The sequence below is a fragment of the Opisthocomus hoazin genome, chromosome 18, assembly GCF_030867145.1.
Source record: "Opisthocomus hoazin isolate bOpiHoa1 chromosome 18, bOpiHoa1.hap1, whole genome shotgun sequence".
NCBI lineage: Eukaryota > Metazoa > Chordata > Aves > Opisthocomiformes > Opisthocomidae > Opisthocomus > Opisthocomus hoazin.
In genome coordinates this window covers 17,356,959-17,370,334 of record NC_134431.1, presented here as the reverse complement: position 1 = coordinate 17,370,334, position 13,376 = coordinate 17,356,959, and the positions used below count along the sequence as shown (strand labels likewise).

Below are 13,376 nucleotides of genomic sequence, written 5' to 3'. Positions count from 1 at the left end.
AGACACAAGGTCTGATGAAGCTCTCCAAGCAGTAGAAGAGAGAAAGGAGGGTTGTTTAGATGTTTGCAGGGAATATCTTGAACATAATGAGCACCTGCCCACTGGCACAGCTCATTTCAAAGAGTTAGCAATTAGCCAGCAGCCTCATTAAGCACAGGTGGTGTTGGGAGCTCTTTGTCTAGGATGCACATTTCAAAGAGGACGTGTTTCTGAAAGCGCATCCTGTGAGCAGCAGCTTCTGGCAGACACGATTACTGTGCTGGGTTCCTCTTCCCAACGTGAGATCACATACCAGTCACGGAGATGATCCCTGGTGTAACACACCTTGGCCTTTCTCTGGTTTGGGAAGAGTTTGTTGATAATTTGTTTGACTTGCTGCTGAATTATGAATTTAATTTTTCTCCTCTTTCCTGCACTTTTTCCATTGAAGAACTTAGCCAGCTTGTCCAGAACTATGTAAAAATCATAGGGAGTTTGTGGGTCTTTTGTCCACCCTTGTATTAACTCAATCCAAAAACAATCACTCCTGTGAATCCTGAATTTAAACTTCCCTGAAATTGGAGGATATTGTATCCAGACCCCAGCTTTGCAGCTCCTCTCCAGGTAGCGGAAGGGACCTGCCCTAAGAAGATATGGGGATTTCTGTTTCAGTTTTAACCCCACTTCCCTGTGCAAACTGGGTATATTATTTTTTTTAGTCTCAATTCCACATCTTGAAATAATGGAGCTATTAATACTCCGTTTGCTCTATGTGTTTGGACACTGGCATTTTCAGGACAGGGATTGCCCCGTGTGCGTGGCGGGGCCATCACCAGTAAGTGGTCCTGTCTCAAAAAGTGGCACTACTGATCTCCAGCCGCAGCCCCAAAGCCGAAACAAATGCAGGGAAAGTTCAGATCTGAGGCCAACCGCGAGCGAGTAACTCAGCTTTTGGAGATGCGCACCAGGGTTGCAATTATTCTCTTCTCTCCCTTAACGATCTTGCAGGAGCTGATTACTGCCTGGTATATTGGCTTCCTGTGCCTCATTCTGGCCTCTTTCCTGGTATACTTGGCCGAGAAAGGAGAAAATGAGCACTTTGATACATACGCCGATGCACTCTGGTGGGGTCTGGTAAGTAATTTTCCTAGAACAGCTGCTGGTTATTAAAATAAAATGTCCATTAACCCTCCATCTTCTATCACTTACGTGAGGAATCGACTTAGGGAGTGCTTAGTTAACATTTTTATTAAATGGCTTCAGGGTTCTCCATTTAGCTCCTTTTCTTAAACAAACCTCGTAGAAAATGTGAAAGGATGGCATTTTTTGAATTAGCTGGAGCTGCAGAGAAACTGGGATCTTGCGCGCTCTCAGTCGAGGGATTTAGCTCTGTCATGACAGTAGAGGCAGGTCAGCTAAAGACCCCACGCTATGGGATGCTTTGATCATCATTGTGGCAATTATTGCTGCCTTTTAATTATTTAGAATCATACTTGGGCGATGCACTGTTAAACACGCTGGAATAAATTTTATAAAATTAATAGGGTCTCGGTACCAGAAAAACTTCAGTGCTGAAAGCCCCCCCCTTTTGCATCCTTGCTGACAAAGGAGGAGAGGACAATATTTTTTGTCTGCTCCATGTGTGTGAATTATTGGATTACCCGATTAACAAAGAGAGAATTAAGGACATAATAATCTTCTTGCATTGCTGTTGTTCTGCTCTGACACTGGCGCTAGTTTGGCCTTGATTACAAAGCGAGTAATGAAAATCCCAGATCTGATCAAATCCCAGCAACAGGCTTGGGGAGGAATCGGTTGACCAAGCAGCTCCTCAGTTCCAACAAAGGGAAAGCAGCAGTAAATTGCTTGTCAAGCCCCTTGGTCATGACAGAAAAATAAAAACAAAGCCCAATTTGGCATAACTAGAAAATAAACAATGAGGAAAAAGTGACAGCCCGGGTTCGAGCTCCGTCTAGGGAGAGCCATGTGTGGATTTATTCCTCCTGCGTCCCAGGCTGTGCGAGCCTTTGGCAGAGGATCAGCTGCCCCGGTTTCAGGGCACGGAGGTGCACCAGGCTGCTTTGCCACTGGGAAGCTCCGAGCAAAATTTGAGCTTCATCAGAACAAACAGGTTTAGTCACTGTTCGACTCACAGGTCCAGTAGCAACAGATGTGAAGAGATGGGCAAAGTAAATCAAACTGCAGGTTCAGAAATTTGTCCCTTGGTCTGATCTTAGTGGATCCAATCCTTGTAGTTGTCTACATAAGTTACAAAAGATTTGTAAGCCAGCTTTGCAGTGATTATGGAGAGAGCATTGCTTTGACTTTGTGTCTCAGTAAGGAATAGCCATGTAGATGCATTTTCTAACCGCTTTGTCAAAATGGCATCTAATTGATAGGGCTTTTAGTGGGTCCAATTAAACAGTGCTTGGGGATCGTGCTTCCATTTGTGTAAAAGTGATTTTATTCTAAGCTGAAATTGTGCCACATCAGCACGGTGTCAGCTCCCGGCCCTGGGGCCAGCTCTGGCCGCGGAGGCAGTGGGACGGGGACAGCTTTCCACTTGTCACAGGGTCTGTTGGGGTCCATTGGGCAGGACTCTCAGAGAAGATGTTCCTGGTCAGACCGTCTCTCTCTGCCTTGCCCTGCCAGTCCCAGGCTCTCCAGATCCTCTCGGAAGCCTCAGTGGATACCCAACATTTCCCACTAGTGATGTCCATGGACTGAAGTGGGAAAATGTATCTTTTCCTGCAGTTTGGAGTTCAGGGGATTCTTTGCCTCCAACAAATCTCTCTGCTTCTTCCACACACACAGCAGCTTGCCAGCACTGTCTTGGTGTACTGCAATAATACTGAAAAGGGGAAAATCATCCCTAAATTAGGTTGGGTGAAGCAGGCATAATTCATCCTGTCGAGCTAATGTGCTGTTTTTAAATAGCAAGGGAGACCAGCTACCAGGCACTGCTGGGAAGATCAGGAATAAACAGCATCAGGTCTTTGTGCTGGCGGATAGCCCTGCCTTCTTTCAGGAGATGCCGAAAGGGGGCTTGGGGGGACCTGGGCCGGTTCGCTTCCCCTGCCGAAGGCACAACCCCATCTCCCGCGGGAGGCTCCGAGCTGCCGCAAGCCTCTGCGCCAGATGGCAGCTCTCTCTGCGTCAGCTGAAGGCGAGAAAATGCTCCCAACTGGCGTGAAAACCCAGCGGGTCGAGCAGAGAGGGTGGCAGCTCTGTCCTGGGGTCGGGGCATCGCTGCTTCCCTGTCCCCAGAGCCCGAGCTGCGCTCGACTTGGTCCCCCAAGCCCCACTCTGGTGTTGCGGGAGCTTCGGCCTCGTTGTTTTAGTTTGAAGGCTGTCTGACTGGGGGCTGTACCGTGATCTCCTCCCTGCAGATTACTCTCACCACCATCGGCTACGGGGACAAGTACCCGCAGACCTGGAACGGGCGGCTGCTGGCGGCTACGTTCACGCTCATCGGCGTCTCCTTCTTCGCCCTCCCTGCCGTAAGCGTCTCGCTGGGAGGGGGGCTGAGCTCTGCCGCGCTTCGTCCCTGGCCCCGGGAGCTGGTGGCAATGCTACTTCCAGCGGAGACCTCCATACCGCGACTGCTCCATGGCTTCTGAGTCAAAAAACGGGGCAGAAGAGGGGAAACCCTGTCTGAATATCCACAGCTCAGACACAATCCTTATGAGCAAACGGGATGGCAATTCTAGATTTGGCTCTGCACAAATGTTTATTGAAGTGAAACCATTTTTCTCCTGCAAGGGGCTGTTCCTAGGGGTGATTATGCTGTTTCAGAAAATTACTCCTGTCCCTTTCACACTGCATTTGAGTGTGGTGCCTGGATCTGATTTTCCCCTGTGGGGATAATTTGCTGAATGCCAGCACAGTGTGGTCATTTTGTATTTTACCAGCTGGCTGGAGGTGGTTTGGTAAAAGCAGCAATCCCAGTGAGTGCCAGCAAAGTCCGCTCCCCACTGCTGCCCCTTCGTGGGGAGTGTGTCTGCTGGGGCTGCCTTGGGTGGAGGCTGCTCCTTCCTTCCCCTGTACATTTCAATGTAAAAAAAATGAGCCAGGGCAAACCTTTGGAGGGAAAATTGGCTGCAATTTTTTGGTGAAAACTTAGCTAACGCCTCGCTGACTGCAAATTTTCGTTCTCTTCCCCAGGGCATCTTGGGTTCGGGGTTTGCTCTGAAGGTCCAAGAGCAGCATCGACAAAAGCACTTTGAGAAGAGGCGAAACCCAGCAGCGGGCCTGATTCAGGTGAGGATCACATCCAGGGAGCCTCGGGGTTAGATCGTCCTGATTTTGACGGGCTTAATAGACTTGTACAAGTTGGGGAGGAGATGGGCAGGTGAAAAATGGGGCCGCGTGTGTAAGGTGTGAGACAGCAGCTGGTGACTGGTCTTGTCTGGGAATAAATGCCAGGAAATCAGCCATGGGAAAATAGCATATGTGGTAGGCAGTCTGGGGGAGAAAAGGAATGAAACTCAGCCCAGCGCAGCAAGACAAATGCATTAGGACAGTCTGTTTTCACCAAACTTTTTTTTTTTCTCTCCCCCAAAGAGAATATTTATACGGATATAAAGTTGCAGTTGGGAGCGTTTTCTTCACGAGAACAGATGCCTGCGCAGAAGGCTGGCCTTGGTGTGTGTCTTGGAGATTTGAAATTAGAGTTTTTTGACATTCCCCTGCTCCTCTCCCCCCAAATTTTTTAACTCCCTCATGGGCAGCAACACCCATTTAATACCTGACCTCACCCTGGCAACGGGTGCTTGGTACCCACAACACCTTTAGCTGGGCTTTATGTGGCCAGGAGTTGCGTGGTACCAGCCCAAATTTCTCACGTATCAAATCAAGGAAAAGGCAAAATGTCAGACCCATCCCACAGGAAGAACGGGAGAACTTGCTGTTGGCTGAGGTTTGAAAAACTGAGGGTAGTGCTCAGGACCGTGCCTGGGTCCACCATCCCACCGTGCCTTCTCCGCAGGCGGCTTGGAGATTTTATGCCACCAACCTGTCCCGGACGGACCTGCACTCCACCTGGCAGTACTACGAACGCACCGTCACTGTCCCCATGTACAGGTACCTCCTCCTCCACCTCCCTCTTCCGCGGCCGCCTTCATAATGCCACTGTCTCCATATTGATTTTTGCTATTTGGATATATAGTTTTGTTGATTTATTTACTTTTTTTAGGTTGAAAAAGTTGATTTCAAGAGCTCTTAAGGGCTGGTATATGCATTTTCTTTTGGAGTTTTTTTACTTTGTTTTTTTGTGTGTATTTCTTTTTGACTTGATTTTAATTTCCCTGTTGTTTTGTTTTTCTTTTCGTGTCTCTGTGTGTACGTGCTCTTCTTTTCACATTTATTTCTCCACGTCTGCTGGTAGTTGCATTGTGTTGTGACAGTTGCCGTGCCCAGGTGTGAAGATCTCTCTCCCGAGCTGCCCTGGATCGTAGGTAAATGCCACTCTCCTTGCGCCCTTGCCTGGGCTCTCCTTGCTACTCCAGCTGGTCTCTAATGGTCCTTCTTCTGCCTTTCAGCAAACTTCTGGCCCGACACTTTCCCCAGAAGCATTTGCCCTGGGTCCCCCTTTTCTTTCCTTTTTTTTTTTCCCTCTAAGGGGAGAAAAAACAAATCAGGATTCAGTGAACATTTTCCCTTTTCTTGCATTTCATTTATCCATCACGATCTGTTGACACGGGTGGGGAAGGATGGCGGAGCCGTGACGGATGATGCTGATACAGCACCTCTGTGTTTTAGCAGCATCCGTCTGGCTTGTTTGAAGGAGAGGTAACTCGTCATCACACCAGGCAGCTCTTTCAGCTGAAATAACAGGTTATACAGGGCTATGAGAATTCACAACCTCTGGGACGTCACTCTCGGGGTTCGTGGCATCGAGGAGGTGGCTTTCCCAGAAGCTAAAATGCAAAACATTGCTGTTCGTTTTCCACTTCACACAGCGGGCATCCCGGGCAGGGCCATGCATCCCCTTCGGGCAGGTTTTCAGGGGCTAGCCAGATCTCTCTGGGTTTCTGCAGGAGTCAGAGGTGTAGGTCGGATAGTCCCGTAACATCAGGGGGTTTTGTTGGGTGCGATGGGGCTCCCTGTGCCCCATCTGCCTGCTCCCAAACAGGGCTGGGGTCCAGCACTGGGTTGTGCCACTCCGGGTGTGAGTCCCTTTGTGTTTTCCTGTGTTACTGGTGCCTTTTAGCCCTCGGGCAGACAATCTGGATATATTGCCTAGGGTAAGCATTAGCCTGTATTTGAAACACAGCAGCCAGCCCGTTAAACCATCTTAGAATCCTGTTGGAAGTCACGTTGTGGTGGTCAGTAAGTTTTCATTGGATTCGTTCCCAGTGTGTGTCTGATTGGTTGCATTTTCCTAAGACATTTATGAACTGACTTCAAGATCTTGCTTAAAAAAGCACCCCCAAACCAGCAACCCAACAAAACAGGACAACCCTGTTTTCCAATAGCCGTAAACCCACCCATTGAAAATCTTCCTCCCAGTATCTGACCTTCTTGCCGTTCATTCATGGTGCTGGCTGAGATCAGCTACTGGAGAGGACGAGAACCAGAGCCTGGTCCAAAGTCCGCTGCAAACCCCAGAAAGCCAGGGGCTGGTTTCAGCAGACTTTGTCAGGTTTTACTGCTGTTTGAAAGACCAAACTTACCATGCAGCCAGACATACGGTGACTCCCTTTTGCGTGAGAACGTGCTGGGCTGATTGCTCGCTGCTTAATCCAGGAAAACCGTATTTCCCATGGAGCTAATAAACAGGAGAAAACTAAGCTAAATAGCTCCAGAATAGGCTAAATAAAAATGTTAGGGATGAGAAAGAGTGAGAAGTGTAGTTTGGTGAATAACCTAGCTACCTTGAATAAAAAGCCAGGACAAAGTTGTAGCAGGGTCGTGGCTGTTTTGGTGGCTGATGCTGCGGGTGCTGCTCCCAGCGCCGGCCCCAAGCAGCAGCGTTGCCCTGGGCTTCCCTCGGCAGGGGTTTCTCTGCTTTCCCAGTTTCACCCTTAAATCTCAACTCCTGTCTGTGCGCAGGCAAAGTGAATGTGAGAGTGAGCCGTGGGTGCACAGATGGATTCAGCCGTTATTAAAATTGGATTTTTTTTAACCAAGAAAACAGTGAACCACTTTTGAATATATTTTGGATGCAGGCAGATAAATTAATTGGAGAAAAATTTAAAAAAAAAAGGGAGTAACTGTATGTTCTGGCTGCAGCTTCCATCACTCACACTGTCTGTCTATCCTCATCTACCCACTTCACTAAGCCAGCTGGCAGCCCTGCGCTGGTGCAGCCTTCACAGCACGTCAAGCCCAGCGCCACATGAAGGTGATGGCTGCTGACACGCAGCTGAAGCGCACAGCGTGGTTAGGAAGTGGGTTGGAGGAACACGGTATCCCCGTTTCCCTCCCGGGTGCCTGGGGGTGATCTGCAGGCACCACTGCCTTGGCACCCTTTCTGCTCAACACTGGGCTGCTGGTTCCTCATAGCAGGAGCCCTGTGGCTTGAGCTTACCTGTCTTCCCAAGGCATCTCCAAAAAGACTGGCTGCTTGATATGAGAACATTGCCTTGGGAAGACGGCAATATGAGAACATGCCTTGGAGGAGCTCACGTGTCTCCAGAACATCACTCAAGTCACTGCTGTAGAGCTAGTCTCGCTCGTTTGGGGAAAATATGGTGGCCTCCGAGAGAACCTCAGATGTCGTCTTTAAATTCAAAATGGATAGAACTGAATCTGAAATATGGACAAGGCTTCTGTGCGTGCAGGTGTGGTTTAGGCTTGTAATGCACACACAGCTTGATGCACCCAAGCATCGTAACCTGTTATGCATCAGCCACTGGATTTGCTGAAAAAAAAATTCTGCTCTTTATCGTCACTCATGAGAGCAGGGCCTTGATCTCAACTACGTTCTTATATTGGTCTTCACTAAAAAAACCCCACGGGCACGTCATGCCCAAGTCAGCAGCCCAGCCCGGGGAGCGCCTGGCAGATGGGACCCAGGGCTGTGGACATCGCACGAAAGGTCTCTCGGAGGCCCCCGCGTCGTCCCCGCTCTGCGGTGCCCGTTTGCTTTCGGAGCAGGGTGCCAGCCGCCTGTCCCCGAGGGTGACACGGGCACGCAGCGGCTTCGGAGCCGGCCGCAGCGGGAGCGAGCTCGGCCCACGCTCCCATGCTCACTGGTCACAGCGCATCTGCTCCCGGGGATACACTTCGTTCATATGCTAATTTTCTTTATTCTGTTTCTTTTCCCCTTTCCTCCACCCCACCTTTCCCCCCTGTTTTTCTTTCTCTTATCCCTTTGGTTTTCTTTGGTGAAAACACTTGAAAAGCACGCAAACGCAAACGTACGGTGCCTCCAGGTATGAAGTGCATGTGACTCTGAAACTGTGTGTCATGTCACCCCTTGTTCTTCGTTTGGGACTGTAACATGCAAAGCCTGTAATTAAAAAAAAAAAAAAAAGAAAAAAAAAGAAAAAAAAAAAAGAAACCTCTGAAGATCAGTTTTTTCAAAGGAATGAGTGAAAGCCCAGAGCAGACTCCCCACCCTGCTGCCTGCAGACTCACTCTGTGCACCTCCACGTACATTTTAGCTATTGGTACACGCAAGCATTGGGAAACTGTCTGCCCAAATGACGATTTAAAGAAGGAGAATGGGAGAGCGCTTGATAAGCTTGCTTTTTTAGGGTCGATTTCTTGATGGTCTTACCAACCTCCTCCAATCCATAAAATGCTTCACAAGAAAACTTCCCTGGTCATACTTCCATTTCACCTCTGCCTTCCCTCCTGCTTCTTTCCCTTTCTCCAGCTCCCTTCTCCCATCCTTCACCATGTCATTAATCTCAGTTCATGCTGGAGGAGCTGGGCCCGCCAGGTAACGCTAGGTTTGCTGAATTTGCTGGGGTGGTGGCACCGTGGGACGCGTCAGTGGTAGCACAGAATAAAATATCAGTAGTGGCTGTGGAATGCCAAGATGTATCCCCTAGTAATCCAGTCTGATTTTTTGGGAATGGGATGTCCCACCTCAGCAGGACTTTTCCATTTCAGTTTTTTCTTCCAAGACTCACCCTAAAGCCAAGCAGTTATTAGTCCCAGTTCTTCAGTCTGGGATTTAGCCTTTTGGGATGAATCCAAACAAAAAGACCTGTATGTGGCTGGGTAAGATTTGTTACAAATAATATTATCTCGGGTTCTGTAGAAAAGAGTAGATTTTCAAATCAGAGGCATATTTTATATGAGGTGGGTATCTGAAGGTGCAGTCAAGTCAATATTTTAAGATGGCAAATAAATGGCTTGCATTTGAAGACTGCGGGCCAAGCTCTGTTCTTAGAGCAGTTTAAATCCTCACTAGATGCATTAATGCCACTGGAGCTGATGTGATTTAGTGCCCAATTTCCAAGCCTGGTTCCACTTTTCACAAATGCAAATTTTACAGCCTTGTAAATCACACTTACCACTTTGTATGGTTAATTTACAGCAAATTGCATCAATGAATTTCAAGTAAAATATTATGAATGTATTTTCCTGTTGTCCTGAACAACAGCCTGTTGTGAGAGTCAGATGTTTTTCTACTGCTGGGCGTGAAATAAGAATGTGTCCCTTCCATCCCATTTCTTATAATAAAATATTTTACAAGTTTCATAAATTTTCTCAGCTATGAAAAATAGCTTAGGCTGGAGACATAAAGTCATGGTTAGGGTAATAATTGGCTCCTTGGAGGAACTCCAACACAGCATGGAGAGTCATTTAAGTCCCCATCCCTTTCCAGCATCCATCTCCTTGTCACCATCTTCCCAATTGTTCCTACTGGGGCTGTTCAAAAGAATCATCATCATCTTTGTGTGCGTGCGTGTCGCGGCGTGTGCGCGTTTCTGTGTGTGCTTCCACCCACTGTTGTGTGCTGCTGCCCTCCTTGTGTCGTGGGTTTTTGGTGATGTCCTGGCTGGAGGCATGATATCCCTATCGTTCCCAAATGCTTGAACATCATCTGTGCTACCAGGAATAGCAAATTTGCCTTCCCTTTGGATGAGGGACATGGAGTTTATGTGGCATTTTGCTGTGCCATGCTGGGAGGGGTGGTGGGAAGCAGCTGTAGGTACCGTGGGGTCCCCTGCAGCAGCCGGCGTCTCGGAAGGGTTGCTGTGATGGGTGGCATGAGCTGTGTGTGTTCCCGCGGTGTGCAGATCTGCTCACCTAGCTCTCCTTTAACCAAAACATGCTTCCCTTGCTAACAAGTGACACACGGACCAGGAGGAGAGAGAGAAAACGCCAGATGCCCCAGCTGGAGGTCCTTTCTTTGTGTCTCTGGAGGACAGTGGCACCTGCATCGCTGGTCCTCTGGGCACAGACACCCGTGCAGGGTGCCCTCCATCCAGCATTTTATAGCAGAGCTTGGTTAAAGTGCTATGCAGAGCCCTTTCCTTTGAGGCTCTGCTGAAATAGTGCAATGCAGTAGCTGTTCCCCAAGCTGCTCTTGTAATGCCAGGTTAGGCTGAGCATTCCATTCAGATTAAATTTTGGGTCAAGTGCATGGCTGAGTTTAGATTATTTTTAATAATTATTTTTTCAGTAACACGTTGTTTTTTCCACCACATGTGTACCAGGCCCACCACCCTACCACAGAAACGGTGACTTTCTGTGTTTGCTCATGTGCCTTTACCTTTGCAGGAAAGTGTCTGTGGTGGCCTGAGAGGTTGCCAGTGCGGTGTAGACCTTGTGTTATGGGCTAATGCAAAGGAAGGATCTCCTGTTGGGATCCTGAATCCTTCAATCTAGTGAGCTGATGAGCTCTTCAGGTCTGGGACTTGCATCGGTGGGAGCTCTGGGTTTGTGGTCCGAGCTGGAGAAAGTGGGGCTGTTGTCCTATGTTCTGCTGGGTATGGACCTCTCTGAGAAACTAACTCACCAAAGCACCGTTGCGCACCCTTCATGAACTGCTAAGTATGCTTTGTGCTTGATTTTATGTACCACCTTCTCCCATCCTGGAATAAATCTGCAAACTCAGTGGTGGGTTTGAAGGGAGGTGACAGCCCAGTGCTCATGCACTGCTCCACTGCACCAAGGTCAGCTTCTTCCTGACATCTTGAGTGAAGAGGATCATTAATTCATCAGATCAAGATGTGCTCTTCTCTGGGTGGAAGCGAACAGAGCTGGACTGGGGAGCTGAGCCAAAATTTTCAGGCCTATTTTTATTCTTTTCTCCGTACTTGGGATTGGAAAATTTTCTGATTGCCTCAATCTCGTGAACACCAGATCTGCTCTGCTGAACAACTGTGCCTTGGAGGATGAGTTTTGTGCGTGCAGAGGAGAGGCTTTTCCAGTTGGGTTTTTTTCAGTTAGAGGAAAAATGTGAAACTACTGGTCTCATAATGGCTGAAAAAATGTGGGCGTGAATATCTCTGCCTTTTTTTTTTTTTGACAGTAAGCAACAGCCCCATTTCTTACACCACCTCAGCTGAGACCAGTCTGTTAGTCTGCAAGCACGTCATATCTTCCCTTCCAGTCCTACGTTGCAGTTTTGGGACAGTTTGAGTAGGTCCTTCATGCTTTGATTAAAACCTACGTGGTTAATTTTCCATCAAAGCCATATATGCTGCCTGGGGCTTGTGGCTCTTCACGCTGTGGCCTCAGCTGCACAGATGTGCGAAGCTGCAGGCAGCCTGTTCCCACCCCACCGGTGGCCACTTATCCTCCTCGTCATCCCTGTGATGATGCACCTTGCTGCATCCTCCCGCTCGCTTGTCACAGCAGCGACCAGAGCCGGCTGCTGTGCTGACTTTGCACCCTCTGGCCACAGGGATGACATGTGTCACTCCTGATGCTTTGACAAGGGCAGGTTGGTGGCCCAGAAAGGAGTTTGCAGCAAGCTGTGGGATGAGCCCCGTTGGCCTTGGCCCCGAACGCACGGTCCTCAAGGGTGCTGTTGAGGAGATTCTGCTCTTCCCAACTGCGTGTTGTGTTCTGCATCCTCCCCCTGACACCTCTAGCCCACGGCTCTCATGGTTGAAAGCCAGACTGAATATCAGCGCCAAATATTTATGGAGCAAGCTCCCAGGGTCTGAGCAAAGAAACCACAAGTAGATGTGGGGAGCTAAATTCAATGGCTTTTAGCACAAAAGCAGGATAGGCAACAGGGTGTTTGGTTGTAGTTTTTTCTTCTAATTATTAACCAGAATTACCATTGTCAGGCTCTTTTTCTTTCTGAGAAAGGAAGGAAACCCATGGTTCCTAGGAGGCAATGATACCTGATTTTGCCTTGTTTGGGGGCAAAACCTGGCATGGACAGCAGGGAATTGGTTTAAACTTGACCCCAGAGCGCACTGCTGTTTCTCCTGGGACGCTCCTAGCCTGGTGTCCCTATTTCCTCTGCCCCATAAGCTGCTTCTTCCCATGCGTCCCCACATTCCCAAGAGCAGCAGGGTTGAGTTTTCCCATTTGCCTCTGAAACTGGATCTTCTGTCCACCTAATAAACAGCTGAAGCACTGACCTCCAAACATGGCAATGCCAATTGCTAGACTACAGGTGGAGAAACAGCTCTCCTGCCAAGACACCACCGTGCTGCTCAGAAACCCTGGCAGCCGCTTTTTTACTGGGAGGTTCAAAATCCGGCGGTGCAGACAAGTTTCTCTCTCTCTCTTGCTGTCGCTCTCTCTCTCTTACCCCACTACTCTGCCTTAGGACACTGGTGGAAGTAGCAGCCAACTCCCTCTCCATCCTTCCCAAGCTGTCTCCCAGTTGCAGTTGGTGGCACAAAGCTGGTTCTAGTTGAAAGGATGGGGCAGCGGGTGGAGTTTCCAAGACAGGAGGCTCTGAAATCAGCTCTACCTGAATATTGATGGTCTTTATTTTCTCCCTCTAGACTCATCCCTCCTCTGAACCAGCTGGAGCTTCTGAGGAACCTGAAGAGCAAATCGGGACTGACATTCAGGTTAGCAGCAGAGTTAAGAGAGCTTGGAAAGCACACACTTTGCAACCTTTTCCTTTTGCTGGTTTTTTTTTTTCTTTTTCTTTTTTTTTCTTTCCTTCCTGCCTTTTGCATGTGGACAGCCTTGAAGATGTAAGAGGTTTTGGCAGCTGGTGCCCCATGGGTCGTTCAGTGGCCTCCTCCCCATCCCTCTCCCATACTCTACATGACTTTCTTCAGTCTAACTTGGCTCTGGAGTAATGTTACAATGCTTGGCTGAAAATGCAAAGTCGTATTTTCAAAGAGTCTGATTCAAGGTAGCGTTCAAAGTTTTCCTCTGACCTTTCTGCTCTTCACCGCCCTCAGAGGAGACTCAGGCCCGCAATGTGTTAATTAATTCCCCATTCCCTCCAGCCTTCCTCGCCTCCCCTGAGAGCAGGCATGGTTGTAGTGGTGAGAAATTTTTACTAAATTTGC

At 48.6% G+C, this 13,376-nt stretch overlaps 1 protein-coding gene across 18 annotated transcripts in view; it reads left to right on the top strand.

The window, feature by feature from the left end:
• KCNQ2 (potassium voltage-gated channel subfamily Q member 2) overlaps positions 1-13,376 on the top strand; it is a 77,953-nt gene that overhangs the window by 27,855 nt on the left and 36,722 nt on the right. For 12 of the 18 annotated variants that reach the window (XR_012765778.1, XR_012765777.1, XM_075438424.1 and 9 more), the window contains exons 5-10: positions 988-1,113; positions 3,369-3,479; positions 4,144-4,239; positions 4,967-5,061; positions 8,328-8,357; positions 12,855-12,923. Coding sequence is in view for 16 of the 18 variants with exons in the window: in XM_075438424.1 (XP_075294539.1) it covers positions 988-1,113; positions 3,369-3,479; positions 4,144-4,239; positions 4,967-5,061; positions 8,328-8,357; positions 12,855-12,923 (527 nt within the window). In the remaining 2 variants the exon portion in view is untranslated. Of the gene's footprint in view, positions 1-987; positions 1,114-3,368; positions 3,480-4,143; positions 4,240-4,966; positions 5,062-5,365; positions 5,564-8,327; positions 8,358-12,854; positions 12,924-13,376 lie in introns of those variants that run through there. The other 6 variants (XM_075438425.1, XM_075438431.1, XM_075438421.1 and 3 more) reach the window with 2 other exon arrangements.